The sequence below is a fragment of the Vigna umbellata genome, chromosome 10, assembly GCF_029865625.1.
Source record: "Vigna umbellata cultivar VRB3 chromosome 10, Vumbellata_1.0, whole genome shotgun sequence".
NCBI lineage: Eukaryota > Viridiplantae > Streptophyta > Magnoliopsida > Fabales > Fabaceae > Vigna > Vigna umbellata.
This window is the reverse complement of record NC_142174.1, coordinates 11,628,329-11,656,285: the sequence shown is the minus strand read 5'-3', so window position 1 is coordinate 11,656,285 and position 27,957 is coordinate 11,628,329. Positions and strand designations below refer to the sequence as shown.

Here is a 27,957-nt window from a genome sequence, read left to right as displayed (position 1 = left end):
ACCTCAACACTCAACTGAAACACTTCAAGAGTGGCACTGCCATCCTTTCTTTCAGTTCGCGAGTTTGAACGCACACAAAACATTTATTTACATTAAATTAAATTAAACATAATACAATATAATATGATGGCGGTGCGATTTGACATTTGAACCAAAACCTATCTCATCGACGAAGAAGAAGGTACGGCAATGATGATGATGATGGTGCAGGAGGAAGAGATGGAGATAGAAGATTCACAGGTGTTTGTTGCTCATGAGATTGATTTGGATTATGAGTTCGACGCAGTTCGTTTCTTCGATTTCAGTGTGCAAGAAACTCCTGATCAAGCTCGCCAAGCTCAACTCTGGTTTCAATCCGCCGTCAGCTACCCTCCTTCCCGTCCGTTTAACCCTCTTTTTCTTCCTTTCTTTCATACCTCTTCATAAATGCTCGTTGTTTGCGAATCACTCCTTTTTATTTTTTATTTTTTTATTTTTATTTCAGCTTTTGTGGTGAAGCTAGTGGTGAGAGAGGACGAATCAGAGGGTCGGGAATGCGCAACCACCGTTCACGGTGCCAAGCCTAACAATGTTCCGTCGGGGATTGGATTTTCGCGCTCCGTTTTTCACTATGACGGTGGTATGCAATCTACTCTCGTGCTCGGTCTGAATTGTTGTGCGCATTTGTCACTTCCGTATTTAACTTTATGCTCATCTTAATCCTGATTTTTCAAGCGACATTCACTTTAACCCAATCCTTTTTACGCAAAAAGATTAGGGATTAATGTGAGAATTTTGTAGAGGACTATGCTGAACTACATTTGCAATGTCAGGAAGAGAAGGAGAGTTGGCTCCAATTTTCTACTAATAAATATTTTAGAAGGAGAGCTCACTGATGTATTTTTTTCTACTCGCCAGGTTCAAAAGGAGGGGATGATAGCGGGAACATCTCTGCCTTGCTGAGTGGAGTTCCACAGGATGTTAACGGGAAACTGTTACAAGTAACTCCAGGTAACCAATCTTATAGATGGCGTGATGATAGATTTGCTGAGTAAGGAAAGACAGTTTTTAAGAAGAAAAAAAAATGCTGATATAGCACCTTGTGAGCCTTCCCCAAGCATCAACTGGATTAGGTGCACCACTTTAATTTGGCTTCATGAAAAATAAAATTCTTTAAACCCAATCCGTTGTCTTAGGCAATCATACTGTTGTATGATTACAAACCTGGTGGTCTATGCTGAAATTAATATCTTGTTCTAAGCAATTTTGTTTTTAAACTTTAGTTTTTCTATTCTATAATTCACTAGATTCTTCTTCTATTATTTAGGACATTATGTTTTTTGCATTTTTCTCTAAGTTTTATTCCTCTTACTCTCTACCTCGAACTGTTTTTTTCCACCACTTTGAGCTTGACATCCAATTATATCTTTGCAGGACTGACCTTTAGTAGCAAGACAATCAATGGCAATTTGAGTTCAAAAGTTAAACCTGCTGCCATGAAGGGTTCAACACTAATGAAACCTACTGCTAGTCAGTTGGCTAAGCAAAATCGGCCCCATCAAATTGTTAGCTCAAGGTAATTATTGGAGAAACTTGCCCCTTTCTCAAGATTCAAGGCGTGAATTATTAGTAAAAATCAAACAGTTAAGCACCACTTGATTAGTTGGCAAGCTCCTTTTTTAAATGAATTATATCACTGCATTTTGCCATGAGATATATTTTTTCTCAAACATGGTGCACTTATTTAAATGCTTTCTTGCTTGGATGGTCACTCTGTCCATATGAAGTCTAGCATGCCGGAATATGACTGCATTTAGTCCCTACTTACCCTCAAGTGCTGTGATGTTTTATGGTACAACTGTAGTATCTAGCTTTCCAATCCATGGATGTCAAAAAACTGCTTTTCCTTATTTCATCTACAACTCAACTATTCCTTTGTCCTCAGGTTTCAGAAAGTACAAGATGGCAACAAAAAAATGAATTTGTCTACGTCTTTTGGCATAGAGTGTCAAGCTGCCAAACGACAGAAATTAGAAGGTGGCAGCTTGCACAAGGTCTGTACATTTGACTAATCTTCTGCCTGTAATTATCTTATAGCTGAAGTGGCAACTGTTACTTATGTCTCTGCTTGAATGTTTGGATATAAGCCAGGAATTGAACGTTTAGTGTTGATGGTACATTTGTGGTTAAAAATTTTGTTTCGGCTCTCAATGATTTGCTGATGATACATTTGTGGTTAAGAAAGTTATGAGAACTTAGTATCTTTTCGTGGTGAACAGTTACATCATAGATTATTAGAATTAATTTTGGCTCCATGTTTGCTGGGTAGCTTGGAAGTACTTGAAACCATGAACCGAGAATTTAAATGTGTCTTTTGCCAGCATTCCATTTATTTTTGTCAGGGCAGTTGAAATTGCTTACTGTATCTTCTTATGATAGGTTGGTGATGTGAAGCAGCAAGTTAATTTTGTCCACAAGGCACCTAAGAAGGTAAGGACTGTGATGCAGACTGCATGCGTAGATTGTACATGTCAAATATTATTGATCTGTATGATGCTCATATTCTGTCCGATGTACTTTTTGTTGTTATTCATTATTGCTTTCCCTATTTGATTTTTTCTTGTAAAGAAAGAACAAAAATTCTATCCTCATTGTTTTGCAAATTTGAATAGCTAAAGTAGTTATTAAATTCCTTAGGGCAAAGGGGACCATATTTAACTACGGATTGAAAATAGGTCACATGATGGTGCTCTATAAATCTGCATATTCTTGCAGGTTGCAAGTGTTGATCAAAATTGTGGACATTCCAAGCTGAAGATTACAATTCCTAGAGAGCCTGACTTAGAAACAGCTCACAGAGCACAAAGGATTAGGTTTGTTATTCTAGTGTACTAAAATCTTTGTGAAGATCATTTTCTCCCCTCACATAATTGAACTCAATTTATTACACATGTGCTTTCCAGACCTAAAAATGCTGCAGAGGCAGAAGTTGTGACAGTGGCAGCCCCCAGATTCAAAGCCCGGCCATTAAACAGAAAAGTTGGTACTTGCTGTGTTTAGGTTCATTTTTCTTGTAACCTTTTAATTCACTTTCCCTAACTAGTTATGCTCATAATCTAGATTCTAAATGCTCCTTCGTTACCATTTTCCAAGAGGAGCACACCCCGATTGCCTGAATTTCAAGTAAGCTCTTGACACTTCCTTTTGTACTTCATCCGGTTTCATTACCATTTCATCATGCAGAGCATGCAAAGAGAAACATAAGTTGAAACTGTGTGTTTCAAGTACAACATGGACTTCATATTTATGTAGTGGATATAATAAACACAAAGATTCAGTTTTCCTAATTATTATACACACACACACACACACACACACACTAAATACAATAATACAGGAAGTGGAGAAGAATTGAACCAACAATTTGCCAGAGACAGCATTGTTTATCTTGCTCATGTTCTTTTTATCTCTTGCTTCTCAGGAATTTCATCTCAAGACACAGGAGAGGGCCATGCAGCATACATCCGCGTCTTCATCATCTTCACTTCATTGCAATGATTCAAATAAGGTTAATTTAGCTCCCACAATTTTAAATAGTAATATTATTGTCTCTTTACATAATTGTATTATTTGATTAGTCCAATCTCATTCATTTTCCTTGTACCAGATTTACAAATTACATTGGTTATGAAATTTCTGAAGCTGCAATTGCTTGTGATTTTTTACCTGGATTTTCTTGCTTTAGTTTTTTGTTACAAAATATAGATACGTCAAACAATTGTTTCAAGATAGAGGAGAATAGTATCTGGGAAATTGAACTTTACTGGTTGCAGGATTTGGAGAAACCTACCACTGTTTCTGCTCAAGAAAATAGAATCGGGGATTTCAGAAGGTACTGTGATGATAAATGCAGAATTAACATTCTAACTCAATAAATCATGCAGCAATGGTATAACTTCAAAATACTTCCTTTGCACACAGGCCATCTGGCATGGGTGCTCCAAAGCATGATGGGTTGGATTTTGCATATTGTTTTAAAGCTCGGCCTCTTAATAAGAAGGTAACCAGATATTAGCAATGTATTTGGTATGAATATACCTGGACTTCGGTCCTACAAAGAAATGAAACAATAAACTTTAAATTACATTCCTGTTGTTGTATGAGTTAAGATTTTAAAATTTCTTACTTTTAACCAAGCATATATCTTTAATTAAAATAGTTTATACAATTTTTAATCACTTTAAGAGATATATATAAGTCAATTGCATTACGAATTGGTTTTTCTTATCATAAGATGTGTGTATATCTATCATTCATGCAAACACAGTTTCAGTCCCAAGTTAAATTACTAGTCAAACTAATTCTTGGGGGAAAACAAACAGGTCCTTGGTCTTCGAAGTAATTCAGTTTCATGTAGAAAAGTAGTTATTTTGAAAATAAGAACTGTTATCATCATTATATTATATAATATACTTGCCATTTGTATCTAGACTAAAAAATGTTGATTTAGTGTCTGGCTCAATTTTCTTAGAACTTAAAAGCTAAGTTAAAATTAAAAATACTCGAAATGTAAGTTAAAGATTTTGGTATTTCTGTAACTATTTCAAGTTGAAATAAAAAGGAAAAGAAGTCGAAATCCAAAGCTGCCAAAACTAGCTTCTGTAAGAGTTCCCTTTTAAAACTTCTCTTCATTAAAAAGAGAATTGATTTATTATAAGTTTCATATCTTAAAATTCTGTTTGGCAAAACTTCTCCTTTTAAGGAGAAACAAAACCCGTCCAAGTTATAACCAGGCTCTACCACCATAGTGGGTGGTCCGGTTGACATTTATTATACGTTTGTGGGCTAGTTTTACTTATGAATTGTATCTTATTTTCATTTTCCCTTGTAATATTTTTTTTTGTGAATTCAGAAGATATTTATTTTCGTCACCCAGCCTTAGGATAAACATAAAGTTATTTCTTTCACATTTTGTCTACCTTTGAAACTCAAGTTATTATACTTAATCTCAAACTCAAAATAAATAATGTAAATGAAAGTATGATAATTTTTGCTTATAAAACCTTCTTTTGCTTATGATTTTTCTGTATTTGAATAGTTTGATCTGTGAAAGATGTGTCAATGAAAAAGTGGGGGGATTCACATTAATTTTATAAAAATAGTTCATTCTCATTCTCTTAACTGCATCTAGTATGTTCTACCTTTCTTTCCACTATTATTTGTTTGATCTGCTGTGATACGAACGGTATTGTCCGTGCAGATTCTTTCAAGTAAAGGAGATATTGGTGTTTTCCGGAACAGAAAGCAGGAAACCACTGTGCCAATGGTGAGTTGGTTTGCTTGTTTTTTCACCCTTTAATAATAACGGTAGTATGGTTAAAGAACTTGTCTATATCACATCTTGCTTCAATTCATACAGGAATTTAACTTCCATACGGAAAAGAGGATTCAGCATAACCCACCAATTGAACTCTTTAGCAAGGTGAATTAAGGCTAATCTTTTTATTGTTCCTTTTATATATATATATATATATATATATATATTTTTTTTTTTTTTTTTTTTTTTTTTTTTTTTGCTTTACTGCAATTTCTTTTAATTTACTCCTTAGCTATTTTGCATGACCGGTTCTTCACTTAATCTGTACTTTCACTTTTTGATTCAAGATATCTAATTTCATATATTCTCATTCATTTTCTATTTTAAAATGTTAGCAGATGTCCCTAACATCAGAAGTCCAGTCAAATAATGGATCTCACTTGAAGCTGCATCGGCATTCTAAAGTGTTTAGAGAGGTTTTCCTTCTATAATTTTGAATTGAATAGAACGATCATAAATTGTTTTTCATTTGTCTTGGTATCATACTGAGTTGTTTCTTTCTGGGTGTAAGGATTCAAAAGAAAATATAGGGAGTTCTTTTCATGGGAATGCAAAGGTAATATAGCTCTGCATGAAGAATACGTTTACCCTTGATTTTTATTCATATCCCTTTTTGCTTCTTCCCGTTCAAGTTTGAATGGTTTTCATGTTAAATATTCATCTTTTAGCTGACACAATTGGTGTAGGAAACGCCTTTCATATTTGGAGGAAAGCAAATTCACAGTAGGAGAGAAGGCTGCGACCCTGAAGCCGGTACTCTGTTAACTGCGAGGAGGTATGCATAATTGCTGCTGCTGCTGTTTATGTTCGGTATTGGCTATATTATCCACTTTCAGCTGAAATGGTGCAGGAGCTTGGGTATTCGATGACGGCAATATAAGCATTGGTCAATGTGCAAGATAGCTGGGAAAATATGTCTGCGGAGTTGAACTTCAATTATGACATAGCTGAATCTAACAGGAACCTGACAACTTCTCTCAGATTTTTTCAAGTACACAGAATCTTAGAAAATTACTGTTAGGACAGAAGTTAGCATACTAAATTCTGCATCACTTGTATCTTGTAAAACTTCCCCTAGATTACAATCCGTTAATAAAATCGTTAACAGGTATTACTACAGAGCTGAATGTAATTTGCGCCAACAGCTTTCTCAGATTTTATTTTTCAGTACACAGGATCTTAGAAAATTGCTGTTTGGACAGAAGTTAGCAACTTTCTAGGCCCAATAAAGTGATAAATTAATGAAGTATTTATACTTGAACTGATTATTACATTGATCAGGGCCACTGAAAATGAGATTGGGTTAAGATATGCAGCAGCTGAACTACATCCCGTGAGTGAAAATCTTTTAGATTTTGTAACTTTGGATTCCGGTATCAGGGAGTCGACCTTACAAGTCAGATGCAGAGAGAAGTACAGGTGCATTTTTTAACAACTTTCCAGGACAACATTTTGATAATTGTCTAAGTGACAGCTTTTCACTATTGCATTTAAAATATTTTAAAAACAAATATTTAAAATGAACCAAAAATTTTTGGACATGTAGTTATTGTTAAAAAGTTGTTAATTTGAGAAACAGCGGTATTTGTTCCTCTTCTGCTAATCCAAAATGGGCACTATGCGGAAGCGTAAAAATAAAAGTGTATGCGTAGGGAAAAATAACACCGAAAATTTTAACGTAGAAAATTCTCTCGAAAAAATCACGGGACCTAGTCCAGAAAATTATCTCCACTATGAAAGTAGGATTACAATGTTTCTCTCACTCTCTGATGATCTCTCAATAAATCTCACCCTCTTGGATGGTATAAAAAAAAACTCTCTTTTGCACACTCACAGTTTCTACTACACAGTGTCTTTCACCTTTCGGTGATGTTTCTCTCTACACGGTAGTACCCGTGGCTTTCTCTCTTTCTCCTCTTGAATTCTTTCTTCACCGTTTGATTCTTGGTGAATTATGTTTTGCTGCACATTTTGCATTCATTTTATAATGAATGAAGGAAGAAAGGACAAGAAACATGGTTAGTGCATTGGAGTAATTTACGGAGCTTTAACGAAGGTGGGAGACATTCTTCCTCAATATATGGTATATGAAAACATTGACTCTTCTTTTCAGCATGTGGATGGGTCCCATTTTTGTTTTTATCCAACAAAACTCCCCCATAAAACTCAAAATGGGTATTCCATCCTTCATTCCATCATTGCATCTTGTGTTTAGTTGGAAGGTACCACGACACCAACACCTTGACAACAATCTTCAACCTTCTTGGATGGTATTGACTTAGTCATCATGTCAGACCAATTTAAGTCTGTATGGATTTTCTTTATCTTCAACTTCTTCTCATCCAACGCTTCTCGTATTCAATGATATCGGACGTCGATATGCTTCGAGCGTGAATGAAACATGGGGTTCTTGGTTAGATGAATGATACTTTGATTATCACAATTCACCACATAATCATCTTGATCATGTCCTAATTCACTTAGGAAATTCTTCATCCATAACATCTCTTTAGAGGCTTCAGTCACCGCTACATACTCTGCTTTAGCAGTAGACAATGTCACACATTTTTGTAGCTTTGACTGCCAAGAAACAGCTCCCCCTGCAAAAGTAATCAGATAACTTGATGTTGACTTCCTTGAATCAACATCTCCAGCCATGTCTGAGTCTAAATATCCGATTAGCTTTAGATCTCCATTGCCAAAACACAAGCTTCTTTTGACAGATCCTCTTAGATACCTTAGTATCCACTTAACAGCTTCCCAATGCTCATTTTCTAGATTTGACAGGAATCTGCTCACAATTCCTACAACATAGCCAATTTCTTGGAGCAATTTTCAGAGCTTTAGCGAAGGTGGAAGACATTCTTCCTCAATATATGATATATGAAAATATTGATCCTTCTTTTCAGCATGTGGATGGGTCCCTTTTTGTTTTTATCCAACAATTACAAACTATATGTGTCAATAATATTTTCCAAGAACTTTTGACAAGACTATGTGCATATATTTTTTGTATTTCTAAAGAAAAGAGTGAAGGGTAATGAGAAATTGTATCAATGGTTGTAAAAAAAATTGATGTTAAAGGATCATTCGTCTAAATGTTAAAACAACACGATGTATACTAAATCTAGAAGAGGGCAAGAATGAATTAGTTTCTTCTTGAAACAGCGAGCTATTGAGAAATAAAAAATATTTTGACAATCACCATTCTACATAAATAACTACATGGAAACTCATTTTAATAATAAAATATTCACTTAAAATATAAATTACATTATTCAATAAAAATAAAAGTATTGTTTTAAGATAGTTGTATAAAATTACATGATCTCCAATTGTTTTTACTCGTATGAATACACCGTATGTATTTACTTTTGGTTTGATTATGTGCCCTTTCAAGAAGGTTTTTTGAGTTATCCGTACACCTACGTATTTAAGCTTCCTTTAGAAGTGGAAAAATTATATCTTAAAAATTAGTATCACTTGGTTAATTATTGAGAAATGATTTTTTAATATTAAAAATTCACGACAATACAATTCAAAAATTACGGTTGTATTTGTTCAACAATTCAATTTAATATCTTAATTGAATGTTTTATTATTAATCACATTTATCAAACGGTTGTATTTACAAAAATTATTGAGACTCAAATAATCAATCATGAAACACTATGTTTTCGAAGGTGATGATGATACATTGACACTCAAAATTACTTTTTAATTGCAATTTTTTAATTGAAAAAAAAAGTACTTTCTCTTCACTGTCAATCTATTACCATATAATCTTACCACTAAACAATGTTCTCTCAAGTTGCCAATTGTTAAGATATAAATTTTCTCTTTTACATGACAATCGATTGAAGTATTTCTTAGCTTTTTTTAAGTTCCACTGAAGACTTTTGTTTAATTTTTTCATTTATAAAATATAAACTCAAACCTTCAAATTATCTGAACCTAATTCCATTCTTACTGTCATCTACCTTGATACAGATAACATCGGCTGATTAATTTTCAAGATAACAGGTGTATAATAGTTGAAACATTAAGAACTAAAAACAAAGTGAGATGAAGAGAATTCTCTTTGACGAATATAAAATTTATTCGGAAGAGAAAGAGTCGCTACAAATAATTATAGACAAAATTGTATAGATGAATATGTAAATTGTCTTTTTGCATGCAACTGATGAGAAGAAGAGAAGCATATGATATGACGTTAAAGTTATAGAACACAGCTGTCGGTAGAGTGGAGTCTCCGCCAATTAATTATCACACAAGAGTTAGAGCGAACATTACCATGTTAGTTCCTTATTTTAAGTATTCATTTTCTTCATACTTCCACACAATAAACCGTCTTAGGCCAGCAAATTATCGTAAGAAATTACACCTTCTACCACTATTTTTATTTTCTCATACAAAATAACAGACAAGGCTAAAAACTAACGCTAATTATACTGCAGGCCCTTTCCTTCTTTCTTTGCTGAGTATGGTAAAACATTGACCAATTGGCCATTGTTAATCACTCCCATTTTATGTTCCATGCATGTGTACATGTGTGTGTGTATATGTATATATATACACACATGCATGGCATTAAGCCAACCTCCAACCAAGTACTTAACATTTGTCTAGCAAATTAAGTTCCCAACTATGGAGAAAAGCAAGTATGTGATGGAGCTTGCGTTTCTTCTGGGTCTCATTTTCATGCTTGGCACCAATGCAAGTTCATCTGCCAAAGACCATGGGAACAACTTGCAAACTTACATTGTTCACGTGAAAAGGGTAGAAAGTAGACCTACTCTTGAATCAGAAGAGTTGCATAACTGGTACCACTCCTTCCTTCCAGAAACCTCCAAGAAGGATCGAATGGTTTTCTCTTACCGCAATGTGGCCTCTGGATTTGCCGTGAAGTTAACCCCAGAAGAAGCCAAGGCTCTTCTAGAGAAAGATGAGATTGTGTCAGCTCGTCCTGAAAGGACACTTTCTCTGCACACAACACACACTCCATCATTCTTGGGGCTGCCACAAGGAGGATTGTGGAATAGTTCCAACCTTGGCCAAGGCGTCATAATTGGAGTCATAGACACAGGTATATACCCTTTCCATCCATCTTTCAACGATGAAGGGATGCCACCTCCACCGTCCAAATGGAACGGACACTGTGAATTCACAGGGCAAAGAACCTGCAACAATAAACTAATTGGTGCAAGGAACTTGGTCAAAAGCGCTGCTGAAGAGCCTCCTTTTGAAAACTTCTTCCACGGAACTCACACTTCTGCGGAAGCTGCTGGAAGATTTGTAGAGAACGCCAGTGTTTTTGGCAACGCTCGGGGAACTGCGGCTGGCATGGCGCCTCATGCTCACTTAGCTATGTACAAAGTTTGCAATAATCAAGTAGGGTGCACTGAAAGTGCCATCTTAGCCGCAATGGACATAGCCATTGATGATGGTGTTGATGTTCTTTCTCTCTCCCTTGGATTAGGCTCTCTTCCGTTCTTTGAAGACCCTATTGCCATTGGTGCATTTGCGGCTATTCAGAACGGAGTTTTTGTTAGTTGCTCAGCCGCAAACGCTGGCCCTGACTATGCCACACTCTCCAACGAAGCCCCGTGGATCCTCACCGTTGGTGCAAGCACTATTGACAGAAAGATAGCAGCATCGGCAGTACTTGGAAATGGTGCAGAATATGCAGGGGAATCTTTGTTCCAACCCCAAGACTTTTCCCCTACACTGTTGCCACTTGTGTATCCTGGTGCAAATGGGAACCTCAGCACCGGCTTCTGTTTACCTGACTCCTTAGACGACGTCGATGTGGAGGGAAAAGTGGTGGTCTGCGACATAGGTGGAGGATTTTCAAGTGTAGACAAAGGACAAGTAGTTCTGGACGCTGGTGGCGCTGCCATGATTCTCGCCAACCCAGAACGTTTGGGCTTCAGTACTTTCGCTGTTGCTCATGTTTTGCCTGCAGTGGAAGTTAGTTACCTTGCTGGGTTGGCCATAAAGTCTTACATAAACTCAACTACCTCACCAAATGCAACAATCTCGTTCCAAGGAACCGTGATTGGTGATGCACTTGCTCCCGCAGTTGTTTCATTTTCTTCAAGGGGTCCAAGCCAGGCTAGTCCTGGGATTCTGAAACCCGACATTGTTGGACCAGGAGTGAACATTTTAGCTGCATGGGCTATCTCTGTAGACAACAAATTCCCACCATACAATATTGTTTCAGGAACATCAATGTCTTGTCCTCACCTTAGTGGTATTGCTGCATTGCTCAAAAGTGCACACCCTGATTGGTCTCCTGCGGCTATCAAATCAGCAATTATGACCACTGCCCACACACTCAACCTCGGAGGAAAACCCATATTGGACCAGAGGCTTCTTCCTGCTGACATATTTGCCACCGGTGCAGGCCATGTTAACCCTAACAAAGCGAATGATCCGGGGCTTGTTTATGATATTCAGCCAGATGATTACATTCCCTATTTGTGTGGCTTAGGTTATGATGATAGAGAAATAGGAATTATTGTGCAAAAGAGAGTGAGATGCAGCGGTGTAACAGTCGTACCAGAAGCACAACTGAATTACCCTTCGTTTTCTATTGTGCTGGGGTCAACTACACAGGACTACACCAGAACATTGACGAACGTTGGACCTGCAGAGGCAACTTACGTGGTGGATCTTGAAGTTCCTCTGGCGACGGGGATGAGCGTGAACCCTAGTCAGATAACATTCACGCAGGTGAAGCAGAAGGTTACATTCTCTGTGGAGTTTATCCCACAGGAAAAGGAAAATAGGGGCAACCATAGTTTTGCTCAGGGTTCTCTTACCTGGATCAGGGTGTCTGACAAACACACCGTTAGAATCCCCATATCGGTTATTTTCGAGTGATGGATACTTGCATGCATGCTCAAGAAATAAGCAAGGGATGAAATGTCTGCGATGTGTTAAGTCCCTGTCTCTGCTCTGCTACTGCTCTACCACCTCATTTAATTCATTACCAAATAATTTGTTGTATTCAGATCATCTCTCATGGCTGAAATGCACCACTTGTCATTTATTTTTTAATGCCATAGTTTTCTAGTGAAATATAGTCTTTTGCCTGCTGAAAATCGAATGATACTTTTGTGAGAAGACAATCCTTCGTCTCCATAAATTCTCTCCTTTTCCTTGAAAGAAATATTGCGCATGCAAGTTGTACAACGCTTGGTTAGCTGTTCATAAAGCCGGTTCTAATTATAAGTTTGTGTGAAACCTACAAATACAAATACGAAATAAGGTGGCTAATAATTATATTTACTGTGAATTTAAAATTTTTCTATGCTAATCAAGTCGAAGTACCTTTAATAGGTATATCGGTTTGAAAAAGAAATATTAAGAACTTTGAAAAACTTGATAACTAAAACTATAAAAACAACCTTAGGAGACTTAAAAAAAAAGTGTGAAAGGAATATTTTGAGTGATCCCAAATCTCATGTCCGAAGTCGAATATTATTTTTAGATTATGCATCCTAAGAATCATTTTTTTCCTTTAAGAAAAACTTTTAGAGTATAGAATTTAAAAATTAAAAACAACAAATTATATAATTTAAAAGTTAAATATTTTAAAATAAATTGCTTTTAAATTATATAATTTGAAAACTAAAATACTTTTCAGATTAATTCGAAATTCTTTTCAAATTACATATATAATAAAAAAACCAAAAATGAAAAGCTTCTTTATAAGATACAAGAAAAAACGTATGGAAAAGCAGGAAGAAATTACGTTAAATACAAGTATACAAAAACTTATTAGTCAGCTCTGTTCAAAAACCGAAAGTTACTCTTGAACAATAGAAATTTATTATCAAAATAAATAAGTATTTAAATTAAGAATACCAAATAGTTTTGTTAATAAAACAAACCTTATATATCATATTTGTTAACGTTCAAATTTTGTCTATGTGTAAAAAATTTTGATTGTGTAATATTGATACAACAAACACGAATGACAAATGAGTACAATCATATAATAAATTGACATCACTGTTTAACCAAAACTTTTCATAGGTTAATGGGTCTTTCACATTTATATACTGTTCTACTTTCTTATTTTCATCCAATGTGGAACTTAGACTCACATCCCAACCATCTCCCTCTCAAGGGTGAGTCCCTTCAACAAAGGTACATTCCCCCTCCAGCGTAAGCATTTCCAACCAACCACAACCATGAGTAGTCCTTCGTATCGTCGTTTATCTTAACGGGACTTGCTTACCTGAATATCTTATGAGGAAGACTTTTTGTATAGGGATCATTATACTCGTCTGAACCTAGCACTAAGACAAATCATTATTAGGTGTATCATCTTAGCTAAAATTTGAGAGAATGAGAATAAGCATAAATCTCAATAAAATATTAAGAAAAGTGTGCTTTGGAAACTTACGTGAAATAGTATATGGTTGCTGGACTTTGCATTTAAAGCAGGAACCACTCGTTATTAAGGAAAAAAAAATTTAACAACTTTTCTTTGTCAACTATTTTACAATACGTGGTGAACTGTGATTGGTCTGTTTCAAACATTTTTTTGAAAATAAATTCAAACAGACCAATAAAACGGTGATACATATTATGTTGTAAAAAAATTGTTAAAAAAGTTGTTAATACATCATCATCCCATTGTTAATGACACAAGTAATGTTAAAGTGACATTGACTTTAAGGTAAGATTTTGAATTTGAAAGTGAATGATGAGCTACAAAGAGGTTTTGTGACCAAGAAGGGTAAGAAAATAAAATAATTCATACATTTAAACCAGACAACCGCAATAATATTGGATAGCGGACATCACCATGTATGCATCTGCCTAATTTTACGTGATGATAAGTTGTTACCTAGTTAAGTTCTAACCAGCTAGCCTCTGCTTGCATATATATACTTTGGTATATATAGTAGCCGATCAGAAACATCCTTGGTTTAATCGATGACAGCATAACCTTAAATTTGAATGTTCCCCGTACTATATAGGTAACAACTATGTTTTCCACAGTATATATATAACCACGTGGAGTTTCCAGTTACTACCACTCTATAAGAACATCATAATATTAACCAGGCAAGTATTCTCCACTAATATGGAACTTGCATTGCCTCTTGCTCTTATTTTCGCGCTAATTAGTGTATGTCCAACAACTTCGGCACACCAAAATCCAGAATTCGCCAAAGCAATAGAGGAACATTATCTTCCAACTGAAGAAATCAATGTTCCAAACAGCTTGCTGACTTACATTGTTCGCGTTGAAAGGTCTGATGAGGGTGGTGATTCTCTTCGGTCTAAGGACTTGCTTGGTTGGTACCGTTCGCTCCTTCCATCCAGTTTGGAAACTGATCAGAACCCGCGGCGCATTATTTTCTTATACCGCAACGTGATGGATGGATTTGCAGTGGAATTGACCCCAGAAGAAGCCGAAGCTCTCGAAGAGAAGGAGGAGGTTGTGTCAGTGCGTCCTGAAAGGACCTATTCATTACACACAACTCATACTCCAACGTTCTTGGGGTTGCAACAGGGACTGGGATTATGGAGCAATTCTGATGTTGGTAAAGGCATCATAATTGGACTTCTGGACACGGGCATAACCCCTGATCACCCTTCTTTCTCTGATGAAGGAATGCCACTTCCACCGGCAAAATGGAATGGCCTCTGTGAATTCTCTGGACGGAGGACTTGCAACAACAAGCTCATTGGTGCAAGAAATTTTGTCAAGAACTCAAACTCATCCCTTCCGCTGGATAGTTTTGGACATGGGACCCACACAGCCAGCACAGCCGCAGGAAGGTTTGTGCAGGGTGCTAATCTCTTTGGCAATGCCAATGGTACGGCGGTTGGTATGGCACCTGATGCACACTTAGCAATGTACAAGGTATGTGACCTCGCTGGTTGTTTGGAAAGTGCAATACTTGCTGGAATGGACACTGCCATTGAGGATGGCGTGGATGTACTTTCTCTCTCCCTTGGAGGACCCTCTTTTCCTTTCTTTGACGATTCAATTGCACTTGGTGCATTCAGCGCAATTCAGAAGGGAATTTTCGTTAGTTGTTCGGCTGGTAACTCCGGTCCTTATTATGCCAGTTTATCTAATGAGGCTCCGTGGATTCTCACCGTTGGCGCAAGCACCATTGACAGAAGAATATTAGCAACAGCGAAACTTGGCACCGGGCAAGTGTTCAGCGGGGAATCTATTTTCCAACCCCACAACTTCACGTCAACGTTGCTACCACTTGTTTATGCAGGTGCAAATGGAAACTCCTCGTCGGCCTTCTGTGTTCCTGGATCCTTGGAAAACGTGGATGTGACGGGAAAGGTAGTGTTGTGCGAGGTTGGTGGATTCGTTAGAAGTGTAGACAAAGGACAAGAGGTTAAGAACGCCGGTGGAATAGCCATGATCCTCATGAACTCAGTAATTGGAGACTTCAATCCCTTTGCCGAGGTTCACGTTCTTCCTGCTACACACGTAAGCTACCGTGCTGGGTTAGCCATCAAAAGTTACATAAACTCAACTTCAACGCCAACAGCAACAATCTTGTTCGGAGGAACCGTTATCGGAAGCCTCTTTGCACCTGCAGTTACTTCCTTTTCCTCAAGGGGTCCGAGTTTTGCGAGCCCGGGAATTCTAAAGCCTGACATCATTGGTCCAGGACAGAACATTCTAGCTGCATGGCCCGTGTCTTTGGACAACAATGTGCCTTCGTTCAATATCATTTCTGGCACATCAATGTCTTGTCCTCATCTTGCTGGCATTGCTGCTTTGCTTAAAAATTCTCATCCAGATTGGTCTCCTGCTGCCATAAAATCAGCAATCATGACGACTGCTAATACAGTGAACCTTGGAGGGAAGTCCATATTGGATCAAAGGCTTCTACCGGCTGATGTTTTTGCCACAGGAGCTGGACATGTTAACCCTTTGAAGGCCAACGATCCCGGGCTTGTTTATGATCTTCAACCAAATGATTACATTCCTTATTTGTGTGGCTTGAATTACACTGACAAAGAAATTGGACTGATTTTGAACCAAAATGTGGACTGCTCCGAGGTGAAAACCATACCGGAAGCTCAACTCAATTATCCCTCGTTTTCAATTCAGTTGGGATCAACTCCACAGTTCTACACTAGAACACTTACAAATGTTGGAGCCACCAATGTAACCTACTTTTCCGAAATGGACCCACCTTTGGGAGTAGGCATAAGCATAAGCCCTGCTAAGATAACATTCACAGAGGTGAAGCAGAAGGTTACATACACTGTTGGATTTATTCCTGGGGACGCAAAGAATAGAGGGAATCACACGTTTTCTCAAGGTTCTATCAGGTGGGTATCTGGTAAATACTCTGTTAGCATCCCTGTAGCTGCTGTTTTCCTATGAAAATTTGGACGAGTTAGAGTATCATGTCATTTGGTATTTAAGGAATAAAGATTGAAACCTGCACTCTCCGAAGATGCATTCTTGCAGTGCAATTACATCAGGAGCTATTCCAGTTTCTTTAAATATGTAATTCTCTACTGTTAACTCTCCTAATAATATGAAGTTATTAGTTTTGAATGGTCCTATTCAGGCTGTTGATATATTCTCTTTTTAGTTGAACCAAAGTTTAAAAGGTGTAATTTTGTTAAAGACAAATGAGTTTGGTCTTACACCAGCACATAGGTGGAAAAGTCTATGTATTGTACCTTTTTAGCTGCCAAAATTCACTTATATATTAATTTTAATATTTTCAAATATATTAAAGAAAAATATTAAATATTAATAGCAATATACTTTTAATGTTTTCATGTTGAGCAGAGAACAACACTAAAATTTAATAGAGAGTTTGGACTGGCTTTATGGTGTTACAGATTTGGTTTTACAGTTATACACACCAACTTGGTATCTCCGCATGAAATATATTTTTTTCTCCAAAATTTCAAAAAATAAAAAACGTTTGATGAAAGATGAGCATCTAACCATTAGCTATATATTGACTTCATGCACCACAGTCAAACATGAAATTAGAAATACAAATATTTACCTAAAACCGTTTTAAGTCATATTTTAGCATAATTGTAATTTTAAAGGACTCATGTCATCTTACCTTATAATATTGCAAGAGGTTTATATGTTGGAAAAAGATAGTTTGACTTCCTCCTTCTCTTTTTTTCTAAAGAAATTAACCTTGAGAAGTATGTGTATATAATAGGATTGTGAACATATTAGAACCCTAATATCTTTAAACACACTCTTCCCTTAAATATATGTATTATGATATATTGATAACTTCCATGTCTTATATAACCAACCAACAACCATTTATATTGATTTGGTTTTCCTAAAGTATATATGAGTGCACTAAATGACCTAATTTTGGTAGGCTTGTTCCTTTAATGGATTAACTCTTTGAAAAACTATAAGCATAAGAAATGTTTAAGTCTATTATAAAGAATAGATAAAAGCAACTACAAGTCTCTAGGTCTTTTTTTATAATAAAACAAGTACTTGAAAACATATTGATAATTAAATAAATAATTTTTTTAACCATAAAAAAACAAAATAATGCGTATTAACTTGTTATATAAATTTGTTAAGAAAGTTAAACCTATAATTGTTCTTTATTTTAATTAAGGAATTTAAGGAATAACTATTTATCTAAGAATGGAAAAGTGGATTAAAATAATGAAATCTCCTTATTCTTAACCATCAACTGTCCTCTAATAGTTTTATATTATCCCCCCTTAACTTTTTAAAATGTTTTTTCATCATATATTATCAATCTTCAAATATTTCAAATATATACAAATTTTGAATATATGGAGAACAATTTATTTTAATATTTATATATATAATAAAAACAACCTTTTAAAAATGATTTTAATATTTAAAAAATACATACAATTCCGTAATTAAATTTAAAGTAATAATATTTTAACATTTATTTTATATAACTAATTATAATAATTTAATAATATAAATGTCTGAATTAATAGAACAATGTCTAAATACTATATTGAAGGTTGTCATATAATTATATATAAAACAAGAATTATTAAAATATCATTACTCTAAATTTTAAATGCCAACAAAGGATGCCAAGCAGTGATATCAAGTACTCCAAAGATATCCCTATTTTGCCTGCCACAATTGCAAAGAATTCTACCGGAAGAGTAGTATAGTATATTTATCAACAATATTCAACATTTTGGTATTGTTAAGGTTGTCTTTGAAATGTTAAGAAAATATTTTGAAATGTTATTTACATATTCTCTATGCATCTCAAGCATCAAAGGCAACAAACAGCAATGACATTCCCCATTTTTGGCCCACAGACGATCATATGTAATCCAATCAACTTCAGATCTATAAAAACAGAGCATATACATGGAAAACCGAGTGTTTCTTCATGCTTTAAAAAAAATAGAAAATATTTAAATACGACATGCTGAGTTCAATATTATATAGAGCCCAAAGTAATCTCAAAACATTAACAAAATTAAAGACAGTTTAAAAATCAAACCAATATCACCATCATCTTTGCTGACAATTTTCCACAGGGACAAAAATGCCAGTTTAGCATAGGGATAGGGGGCATATTATATACACAAGGTACGTTTTGGTTCTGACTCTAATCTAAACTCTGTACAATTTGTCAACAAGCCTCAAAGTAGCCTTGGAATTGAATCGCATTTATACGAGGTTCAATATCAAGTTCTAATTTTAGACAATTACAATTAATTTCCATGTCGTCTTTGCCATAAGAAAACAGGAAAAGGGCCTCCTTGCCCAAAAAGTTACCATATTCGCATATTGCAAGAGAAGTTGTAACCATGGAAAAGATGTCTGATGAATCCTCCCACGAGGGTTGCTCCTATTTCTATCAACACATTCTTCTATGTTCCTGCAAAATACATCCTAGCTGTGGAATCACTGAATTGACTACTTATTACGATTTGGAATTTGATTACAGTAAAGACATTCACCTTTCACCATCAGGTGGATTACTTCTCAGCAATTCCATTCATTTCCAACATGGTTTAGTTGCCTGAGAATTTTGATGCCTTGGTTATGGTTTCCTGTGACTAATGGATACCATGTCTAGATAAAAAAAAATACACAAGAAAATAGCAAAATGATGTTGATATAAATACTGACACTGGTGCGTAACTGTTTCTTGCCTCTGCTATGGACCTCCTCCAGGTATTCTTCATAGGACTACAATCAACACAACATACATTCAATCAGAATTAGCAGAGGAAACAAATATAGAAAGACACATTAAAACTGGAATATTCTCAAATAAAAAACATAACAATCGGAGTCACAACAGGATGAATAAAAAGTGAAGGACTTGCATGATCGACCTTTACATGCCTTTTGAGATGTCAAATGATCCAAACCAAATGACAAATTGTTCAATGTATGCTCTCTAACAAGATCTGACTAGTTTCCTCACTAATGGAGAATATTCATTTATTGTGATTATAGTTGCAGCGCAAAGCCATAAAAATGATTTTTTTTTTTAATAAAAATTCTTCACAAATCAAGAGTCTGCCTAAATGGTGATTCAATATTCCATTCTAATAGCAAAAATAAGACTTCATTCCAGGTTAAGGTCATTTGAAATTTAGCACCACGTTTTAGAACAAGAAAGATCTTATATTTGGTTTTGGCTTTGACAAAGCCATTTGATCGCGTGTCATTCCCTAAAGAGGATTCTTAAGGTTGTCTAGCCAACAATCAGAAATAAAATGGAAACAATAAAAAATAATTTATTAGAGGAAGAAAGAAATACTCCCAGTACCATGTCAAGAAAATCATCCTCAGTTAGGGTACTACCGGCTAAAGGGCAGCCTGTAGACACACCCCAAAAATCTAATTGAGAAGACACGTCCTTCTTTGTTTGTAGCTCTGGAATATGTCCACTATAATGAGCACGTTTAATCCCTGACAGTTGTGGCGATGCAGAAGAAGAGATAGGCAGTGTTTCAGTAAGCATTGTCCCACTGAATCTCTGCTTTGTTGAACGAAATTCATTTATTACGGGTTGATTTTGGTAAAACAGGGAAGGATAAGCCAGGGGCATTGACCATGACATATGAAGTGGACGAAATTTATAGTCTTCGTCTCCCATTGAACTTGGAGTACTCACATAGCGACCCTTAAATGAAAAATCACCCCTTAAGGAACTGCACATGCAAAAACCAATAAGCAGGAAGCCTCCTCTAAACAGTGCTAGACAACAATTGCCTCCCTAAAAAATATACCTGGTCAGTAGGTCATTGGTATCATTCTTACCATCAAGAAGTTCACAAAGAGCTAGGCCAATGTCTGGAGATAACTCCTAAGAGGGGCAACTTGATTTAGAGTTACAATTGCATAACATATGCAAAATTTTGAAAGATCTGAACGGTTAAAATAAAAGAAAACCTGACAGTCTCTGCTAATTTTGACAGGCTTATAGTCATTCAACGGATTCTTGAGATGTAGAGTTTTGTGGAAAGGCAAATCATTGAAACGCAGCCACTGGACCTTAAAACTGCGGCCCCAAGGATTACTTTTACCGATTCCCTCACTCCAAACATTGTCTCTACCCCTTCCAATGGAGGACATCATTTGTGCGTATCCTTGGAAGGAACCACTCGTGTTGACACTAAATATAAGGATTACACAGCCCGAGTTCTGCAACATATGCTGATAATTCTCAAGAAAATTATTTTTATCTTATGGTAATTTATTTCCTAATTCTTGACGGACCCTAAAGCCTAGAACTATTTCAACAATACAATTGGAGACCAGAAAAATAGGCTCTACTTACATGAAAAGCTTCGTCTAGAATCCGTTCATTCATAATTTGAGTAGCCCAAATTCCTTTCTTAATAGACAAATCAAGATTTTGACGGTTCAAACTCTTAATGATGAAATACTTAATATCATTCCACTTTTCCACTCCAATTCCTGTTGGATGCCCTATCAGACCATAAGAGTGTTCCGCTATATCTGTCCGAATTGGATTATTGTTTTCATTAAACTTGTAAGAGGAGCTCTCTAACAAAAAGGATCACAGATAAATCAGAACTCAAAGTAGAAAAAAAATATTAATACAAGAGAATATGAAATGAAAAAAGCTAGCATGCATGCATCTGTGCTTAAAAATAGATATGTACATGAATGATTTTGAGTATAACAAATTCCCAATCCCAATCTTCACTACACATGCCAAAGTCAGTGATCATACGGACAACTCCAAGAAAAATTTGCTAATTAAGAGTACGTTTGGATTTGTAAGTTTTTATGGATTGAGAAGGTGATTCACCGTTTGGAAGTATAAGTAAACAATGGAAGGAAGGATGTGGGACGAGTGTTTAGGTTAGAAATATGTAACTTTACTCTTTTTTGTCAGCCATTTTGTTTTACATATTTTATCTTACATGAAATGTTTAGTAATTTTAAATCTCTAATTCCATCCCCCACAATGCAAACTCCTTAATCCACGTGATCTGCATGTGACAAGAGAAATATTATCAAAACCTGGATCATCTGAATTTCCAATGTCATTCCTCCATTCAGTGACCGATGAATCAACTACCGACACATTTTCCTTTGCGCTATCAGAAGACATATCCGAATTGACCTGTCATGAAATTATGAAAGTTAAAAGCAGAATACAAAGTATATACATTACAACAACCCAATACCAAAACTAGGAAGAGAAAACCAAAACAACTATGCAGAATACAGTTATAACAACACAATTTTCATAAATAACTGGTTTTGCTAAAGTCATTAACATGGTTTCGAAAAAAATTAAGCAGATAATCCATGTGTTACTTTCATGATATTCATTCATAGGAAATACTAACAACTACAAGGATTATGTTTGTTGCCTCCGATAAAATTAGGAGGGGGAGGGAGGATTTTATGGATGAATCTCACCAAGAAATTTATTCTTTATCCTAAGACGACAAAACAACCACACGCCTGTTCTTCGGTATTCATGCGCACTAAAATATAAGTAAATAGCATAAACAACCTCCCGAATACTCTAGCTGTCTCTCTCTCTCTCTCTCTCTCTCTCTCTCTCTCTCTCTCTCGCTCTCTCTCTCTCTCGCTCTCTCCACACTCAAGAACACAGAATACCGATATGAGTCAAAGTTCACCTCAGTCAGAAACTCCTATTTTGCCTAAAGTCGAAGCAAGGAGATCAATGGGTGCTACAATTAGTTACAGTATGAATAACAAAAATCGAAGCAAAACATAAAAAGCAAAATAACCCCCTGAAACCTAAGTGCGGCATGATTGGTGAAGAAGAAGAAAAGGTAAGGCGTAATACATAAAAACCTACCCCTTAAACAGTGAAAAAGTTGCAAATGTAATGATGTGTGTGGTGCTTCAGGTGAAAGCAAAGTTACTGAATCTTGATTCAAGAACGCATTCCATTTCAGCATGATAAAGGAGAAGAGAATTTGTAATGGAAGTTTGAAGAGACTCACCAAATAGAGGACTGAAGTTTGAGGCGCCAGTGTTTTGAGTTTGGATCCTTATCGCTTATGTAACGCCCATGCTGCACTCGTTGCTTTTCTTTACCGGGACTTTCTTTTCTTTTTGCAAGTGTTTCTGTCTACTTTTTCATGTTTTTTCTAATTTATCCATTCATTCCTAATTAAATTATGTATTATATTTAAAATTTTAAATGTTATTTTATTCTTTCAATTTTATTCAATTTGTATTTTCTGTCACTCAATTTGAAAAAAAAAGTATCTAACTTAGTTATTTGTTATTTTAATCTAACCTCTAATTTCTATATTATATTTTATATTTTAAATAATTAGATTTTTTTAAAGATAAGTATGTATCCATCATGTAACCAAAATAAATAAAGCATACATAAATTTCACTTTTAGATTACAATTGAATATTTTAAAAAAAATGTCTCTATTCTAAAATGGAAAAAAGAACGTGGATAGAGTAAAAAAAAACTAAAATTTCATTTAAGTCTGTTTTAAAGAATAATAAATGTGAAACAGTATTTGTACTAATTATTTCTTTTATTTTTATAATATTGAATATAATCAATTACTTCCATATAAATATCAGCAGTCTTAATTATTATTTAATGTTGAATGAATTAAGTATAACTTTAAATAAATAAAAAAATTAAAATTATGAATTAAAATTATGAAAAGACACCACCGAGTTGCTCTCGTTATGATTTGTGGTGTGGGTACTTGCAGGTAACACCAGTTACGTTAATTTAATAGATATTTAAGTTTAAACTAATCAACGTTTAAGGAATATAATTGGTTTGAATTTTTTTAAATATTTGTTAATCCAATCTAAACCACCCTCTTGTTCAATCTGAGTAAAGTTTTGCTAAAAGAAAAATAAAAATATATAATTACACTGCATAGCAATTCTAAATTAAATATTTTAAAACTTTAACCTTTTTTTAGTAAAAATAGTGTCTTTTGTTTTATTTTATCCCTTGAAAAAAATAAACAACTTTTATTTATAGGTATTTTTACATACTTCTCTTCGACTAAATAATCTTTTTTTTTTCATTGTTTCACTTTATTATTTTCTGTATATTTCTTTAATTTCTACCAAATATATAGTTGATTTATTACTTTATTACTAATGTTAATCCCGACTTACCAATATTTATATATGTAATTAGTAACTTATATTGATTATAGTTAAATTTGTTTATTATTCTCGTTGGTATACTCCTTTTTAGATGATCTTAGGCTATATTTACTAGGGTGATAAATCGGTCGGTCTTGCCCATTTTATTCTGATCTGTTTTTTATTTACCAAAAGTGAATCAACTTTTCTTTTTAATTCTTTTTAATTTTTCAATTTTTTTCAAATTTATTTTTTTATTTTATTTTTTAACTGTATTTATATATATACTTATTAATAAATATTTAAAGCATATTTAATCATATAAATGTTTTATAAATTTTGACATGCTGACATGCGAGTCAGAACTTATTTTAATATCCTTAATATTTATTGTATATGATTTACAAATTTAGATAAGAGTATTTTTAAAATAGAAACGTTAAATTGAATTGAGTTTATTAAAATTTTATACATATATTTGAACATAAACCAAGTAATGATCATATACAAATTTTCCATTAGATATGTTGTCGTTCATAAATCAATCACATGAGTTATAAACCCATATAAATCAATATTTGTATAAAAACTAATAAAGAAAAAGCCAAACATTAATAAACTCTGTTAATCAAAAGAATTCATAAATAAAATGAATTTATATGAATTGTTTTTAAGTTTTTAATAAAAAAATTCTAAAGAATTTTCAACAACTTAACACACACGTATAATATATATATATATATATATTATAATTTAGATTTGATTATGGTATATGATAATATTTATTATTTACTAATAAAACTAAGTAGTTTGAAGAAACAATTGAGACGTTTTTTAAATAACCTTAAATTTTAGTTGTTTATAGTTGCAACTAAGCTCTTTAATGTAGATTTTGATGGATATATTTGATTTTGTTCATTAAAAAAGTCAAAGTGGGGGACTAAAGTATGTCGCATATATATTTATTTATTTATTTTTAAAGAAGCAAAGACTTGGCCATATTTTTGATATAATGATGAAAAACATGTTTAAATAATGATAAAAAGAACAACTTCAATAAAGAAAAATAATATATTTAATAAAGGAGATGAAAGAAACTTAACATGAAGAGAGAGACCAGACGAGTGGTCATTTTATTAGTACAAGCAAAAAGACTAAGAAGTGCAGAAGAGAAGCATAGAGAGTAGAGTGATGATGAATGACGAGACAGAGACTCAATTCGGGAGAGCTTCCTCGTCCTTCCTGAAAAGTTTGTGGTGAATATGTTGAGCAAAAGTGCGGGGAGGAAAACGTGCCGGTTCTTTCTCCGTCACAAGTTCAGGCAGTGGCTGCAAGATGATCTTCTCCTTCGGTGGTTCACAGAACACCGCCCACGATATTCGAACCTTTTCTTTGTTCACCAATCCCCTGTGGAGAATACTCTTGTACCTCCCGTTACTCAGGATCTCAATGGTGTCTCCGATGTGCATGAAAATCGAATTAGGCACACACTTCGCCGTCACCCATTTTCCCTTGTAGAAAAGTTGCAGACCCGGCACCATGTTATGAAGGAGGAAGGTCAGTGAACTTATATCGGTGTGAGCTTCAACTCCCAGAGCCAATTCCGGCTGTGGACAAATTGGGTAGTAGTTGATCTTCAACTGAAGCAAAAGCTCTTCCATTCCACCCACTTCCTTCTCTAATCTTCCACCTTCCAACCCCAATCCAATAGAAAGTGCCTCCAGTATCTTCGTCGCAAGACTCCTCAGTTGCCTTGCATACTCGCTAGTTGCCTCACTTTATCAAAAACAAAACATAGCAATATATATGTAAGAAACTATAATCAAGTGGAAGGAACGAAGAAACGATGACGATGAATGCTCACGTGTAATCAGAAGGTTTGGTTGGCCAGATGGAGAGGTCGCGTTTGTCTTCAGGATAAACAAGGTGGAAGAAGTAATCTTCCCACTCCAATTGCCCACTGGCATTGTTGGCAAGCTTGCTTCCGTACCCCTGAATCTTCCCAGAGGCTTGGTCGTTGGCGTACTTCTCCTTCTCCTCAATGGGAAGAGAGAAGAAGGTTTCCCCTGCTTTCCGCAGGCGATTCAAGAGCTCCTCGGGGATGCCATGGTTCACCAGGTTCATCACGCCCCATTCCGCCGCCGCTTTCTTCAGCTTCTCCCGACACTTCCCTCGAACAACCTCCGACGGCGAGTCTATCTCTCCCAGGTCAATCGTTGGAACTTGAGGCCCTTCCTTCTTCTCCTCCTCGAACACGTTTCCTATGTTGTCCAACTCCTCTTGCGGCCTCACGTACTCCTTCGGGATACACGTTATCCCACTGCTCGCCAAGCTTTCAACTCTCGGACCCACCGTACCCATCTTCTCTCTCCAACCTTCTTTCACTTCACCTCTTGGATGTTCAGTTCTTCCTCTCCCTGGGTTTTATATTCCAATTCTAAGCAAACACCACTGTCAATTTCCCTAACAGTCTCCATCCATTTGCGTTGGTTGTCACGTGGCAGCTCCTCAACAAACCAAAACTTCAACGCGCCTTGACTGGAGGTTAAGCTCCTGCATCATCTGCATCCACACCACTCCGCCTAACCCTCCATTGCCATTCTCGAACTTCTCTTTCAAGTATTTTACTCGTTGAATAAATTCTTTTTTATATTTCTAAAAACAAAAACAAATTAAAAAATCAAATAATAAATAGTACTATTCTTTTCTATTTCATATCTATCAACCACAATTAGCTCCCTCCAACACCGCCTGAACACCAAATTTATTCGACCATATTCTCCCTTTATTTATTACGCCTTCCTTCCCTCAAATAATTCTCCATTCAACCAATTTTGCCTGCTTCAATCAGAGGGGAAAGGGAACGCAATCTTATTTATTTATTCAATTATTATTTCTATTCAACCTTAACCAAGTAAAACGAAAAGGAATCGGCAAAACAAATTAATTTATTGATTTTCAATGTATGTGTATATATTTGCTATAAAAGAATACGTCGGATCAAAATATATGGGTCATTTCAATGTCGTGTCGGCTATGATTTGGTATCGATGAATCTCAAGATGGTTCTATTTAGAGTGGAAACTGGCCAATTTGTTTTATGCTGTCGTTGATCTTTCTAAAATGGGTGAGGTAGATTGACATGCATTGTTTAAAAAATTCAAGTTGTCAATTAATCGAGAACTTAACTCCCTAGAAAAAAGTATTCACAAGTTTACGAAATGGTGATTTATTAAAATAAAAAAAATAATATATAAATAAATTATTCCATTAATATTTTCTATAAAGTTAACCGGATAAAAAGAAGAAGAAAAAGTAAAAAATAACATCTATAAGATATTTCGTTGTTTTTATTAGTCAAATGTAAAAAATTTAAGTTACTCTTTCACATTTCACGTCACATTCTATTTTGGTTGAAGTTCCTCCTACTTGTTTTCGTCTCTTTCGATCGTCAAATCTTTTTGAGAATACATTTCTGATAAGTTGTTGACCTGCTCAAGACATATTAAGTCAAATATATTTGATAAAAATTTCTCTATTTTATTAGAAAGGATCGTGATTCTTTTACAGAAACATCAATCATATATTTATAAGGTTTGTAGTGACATAGTTCATTAATTAAACACACTATACTTTTAGATGATATTTTATTTAATTCTTTTTCTTATATTTATTTAATCATGAAAAACTTTTTTATTATATATTACTAAATCTCATAATAATTTTTGTTATATTAATATAATTAATATGTGATAATCAATATATATATATATATATATATATATATATATATATATATATATTTGAACAACGACCAAATACATTATTAATATATTTTAAAATAATTAGTTTATTAGTTTTTACTCTCTTTTTTAATAATTAAAGTTTTAAACTTTGTATTTTTAAGTTGAAATAACAAAAAATGAATTTAAATAATATAATACAAAATTTATAAATATTTCAAATGATTTTTATCATTATAAAT

At 34.8% G+C, this 27,957-nt stretch overlaps 5 protein-coding genes across 14 annotated transcripts; 3 read left to right on the top strand and 2 right to left on the bottom strand.

Moving 5' to 3' along the window:
• Positions 1-2: 2 nt before the first annotated feature.
• Positions 3-6,475, top strand: LOC124836975 (protein TPX2-like). Of its 2 annotated transcripts, none has more exons than XM_047312250.2 (18): positions 3-379; positions 485-619; positions 898-990; positions 1,414-1,555; positions 1,925-2,033; positions 2,419-2,469; positions 2,755-2,852; positions 2,943-3,018; positions 3,100-3,162; positions 3,461-3,547; positions 3,813-3,871; positions 3,961-4,039; positions 5,240-5,305; positions 5,399-5,461; positions 5,695-5,772; positions 5,868-5,912; positions 6,043-6,131; positions 6,193-6,475. In XM_047312250.2, exons 1-18 carry the CDS (start codon positions 190-192, stop codon positions 6,194-6,196), a joined length of 1,527 nt encoding a protein of 508 aa, XP_047168206.1. In that variant the 5' UTR covers positions 3-189; the 3' UTR covers positions 6,197-6,475. The 2 variants fall into 2 exon arrangements, with proteins under 2 accessions (XP_047168206.1, XP_047168205.1); XM_047312249.2 differs by having other exon boundaries at positions 4-379; positions 6,207-6,475.
• A 3,504-nt stretch (positions 6,476-9,979) lies between these two features.
• Positions 9,980-12,241, top strand: LOC124836956 (subtilisin-like protease 1). The gene has a single exon (XM_047312216.2). It carries the CDS (start codon positions 10,004-10,006, stop codon positions 12,239-12,241), a length of 2,238 nt encoding a protein of 745 aa, XP_047168172.1. The 5' UTR covers positions 9,980-10,003.
• A 2,203-nt stretch (positions 12,242-14,444) lies between these two features.
• On the top strand, positions 14,445-16,745 carry LOC124836974 (subtilisin-like protease 3). The gene has a single exon (XM_047312248.2). The coding sequence runs from the start codon at positions 14,460-14,462 to the stop codon at positions 16,743-16,745; it is 2,286 nt and encodes a 761-aa protein (XP_047168204.2). The 5' UTR covers positions 14,445-14,459.
• A 2,108-nt stretch (positions 16,746-18,853) lies between these two features.
• On the bottom strand, positions 18,854-22,978 carry LOC124836957 (YTH family protein). 9 transcript variants are annotated; one of them, XM_088100430.1, is made up of 9 exons: positions 22,841-22,978; positions 21,879-21,981; positions 21,166-21,395; positions 20,778-21,041; positions 20,615-20,691; positions 20,152-20,536; positions 19,503-19,562; positions 19,331-19,429; positions 18,854-19,248 (listed from the first exon to the last, which is right to left on the bottom strand). In XM_088100430.1, the coding sequence occupies exons 2-8, from the start codon at positions 21,967-21,969 to the stop codon at positions 19,385-19,387; spliced, it is 1,152 nt and encodes a 383-aa protein (XP_087956556.1). In that variant the 5' UTR covers positions 21,970-21,981; positions 22,841-22,978; the 3' UTR covers positions 18,854-19,248; positions 19,331-19,384. The 9 variants fall into 9 exon arrangements, with proteins under 9 accessions (XP_087956556.1, XP_087956557.1, XP_087956558.1 ...); XM_088100431.1 differs by having other exon boundaries at positions 19,331-19,423; XM_088100432.1 differs by having other exon boundaries at positions 19,331-19,392.
• A 2,051-nt stretch (positions 22,979-25,029) lies between these two features.
• LDOX (leucoanthocyanidin dioxygenase) lies at positions 25,030-26,394 on the bottom strand. Its single transcript, XM_047312247.2, has 2 exons — positions 25,837-26,394; positions 25,030-25,748 (listed from the first exon to the last, which is right to left on the bottom strand). The coding sequence occupies exons 1-2, from the start codon at positions 26,331-26,333 to the stop codon at positions 25,187-25,189; spliced, it is 1,059 nt and encodes a 352-aa protein (XP_047168203.2). The 5' UTR covers positions 26,334-26,394; the 3' UTR covers positions 25,030-25,186.
• Positions 26,395-27,957: the final 1,563 nt, after the last annotated feature.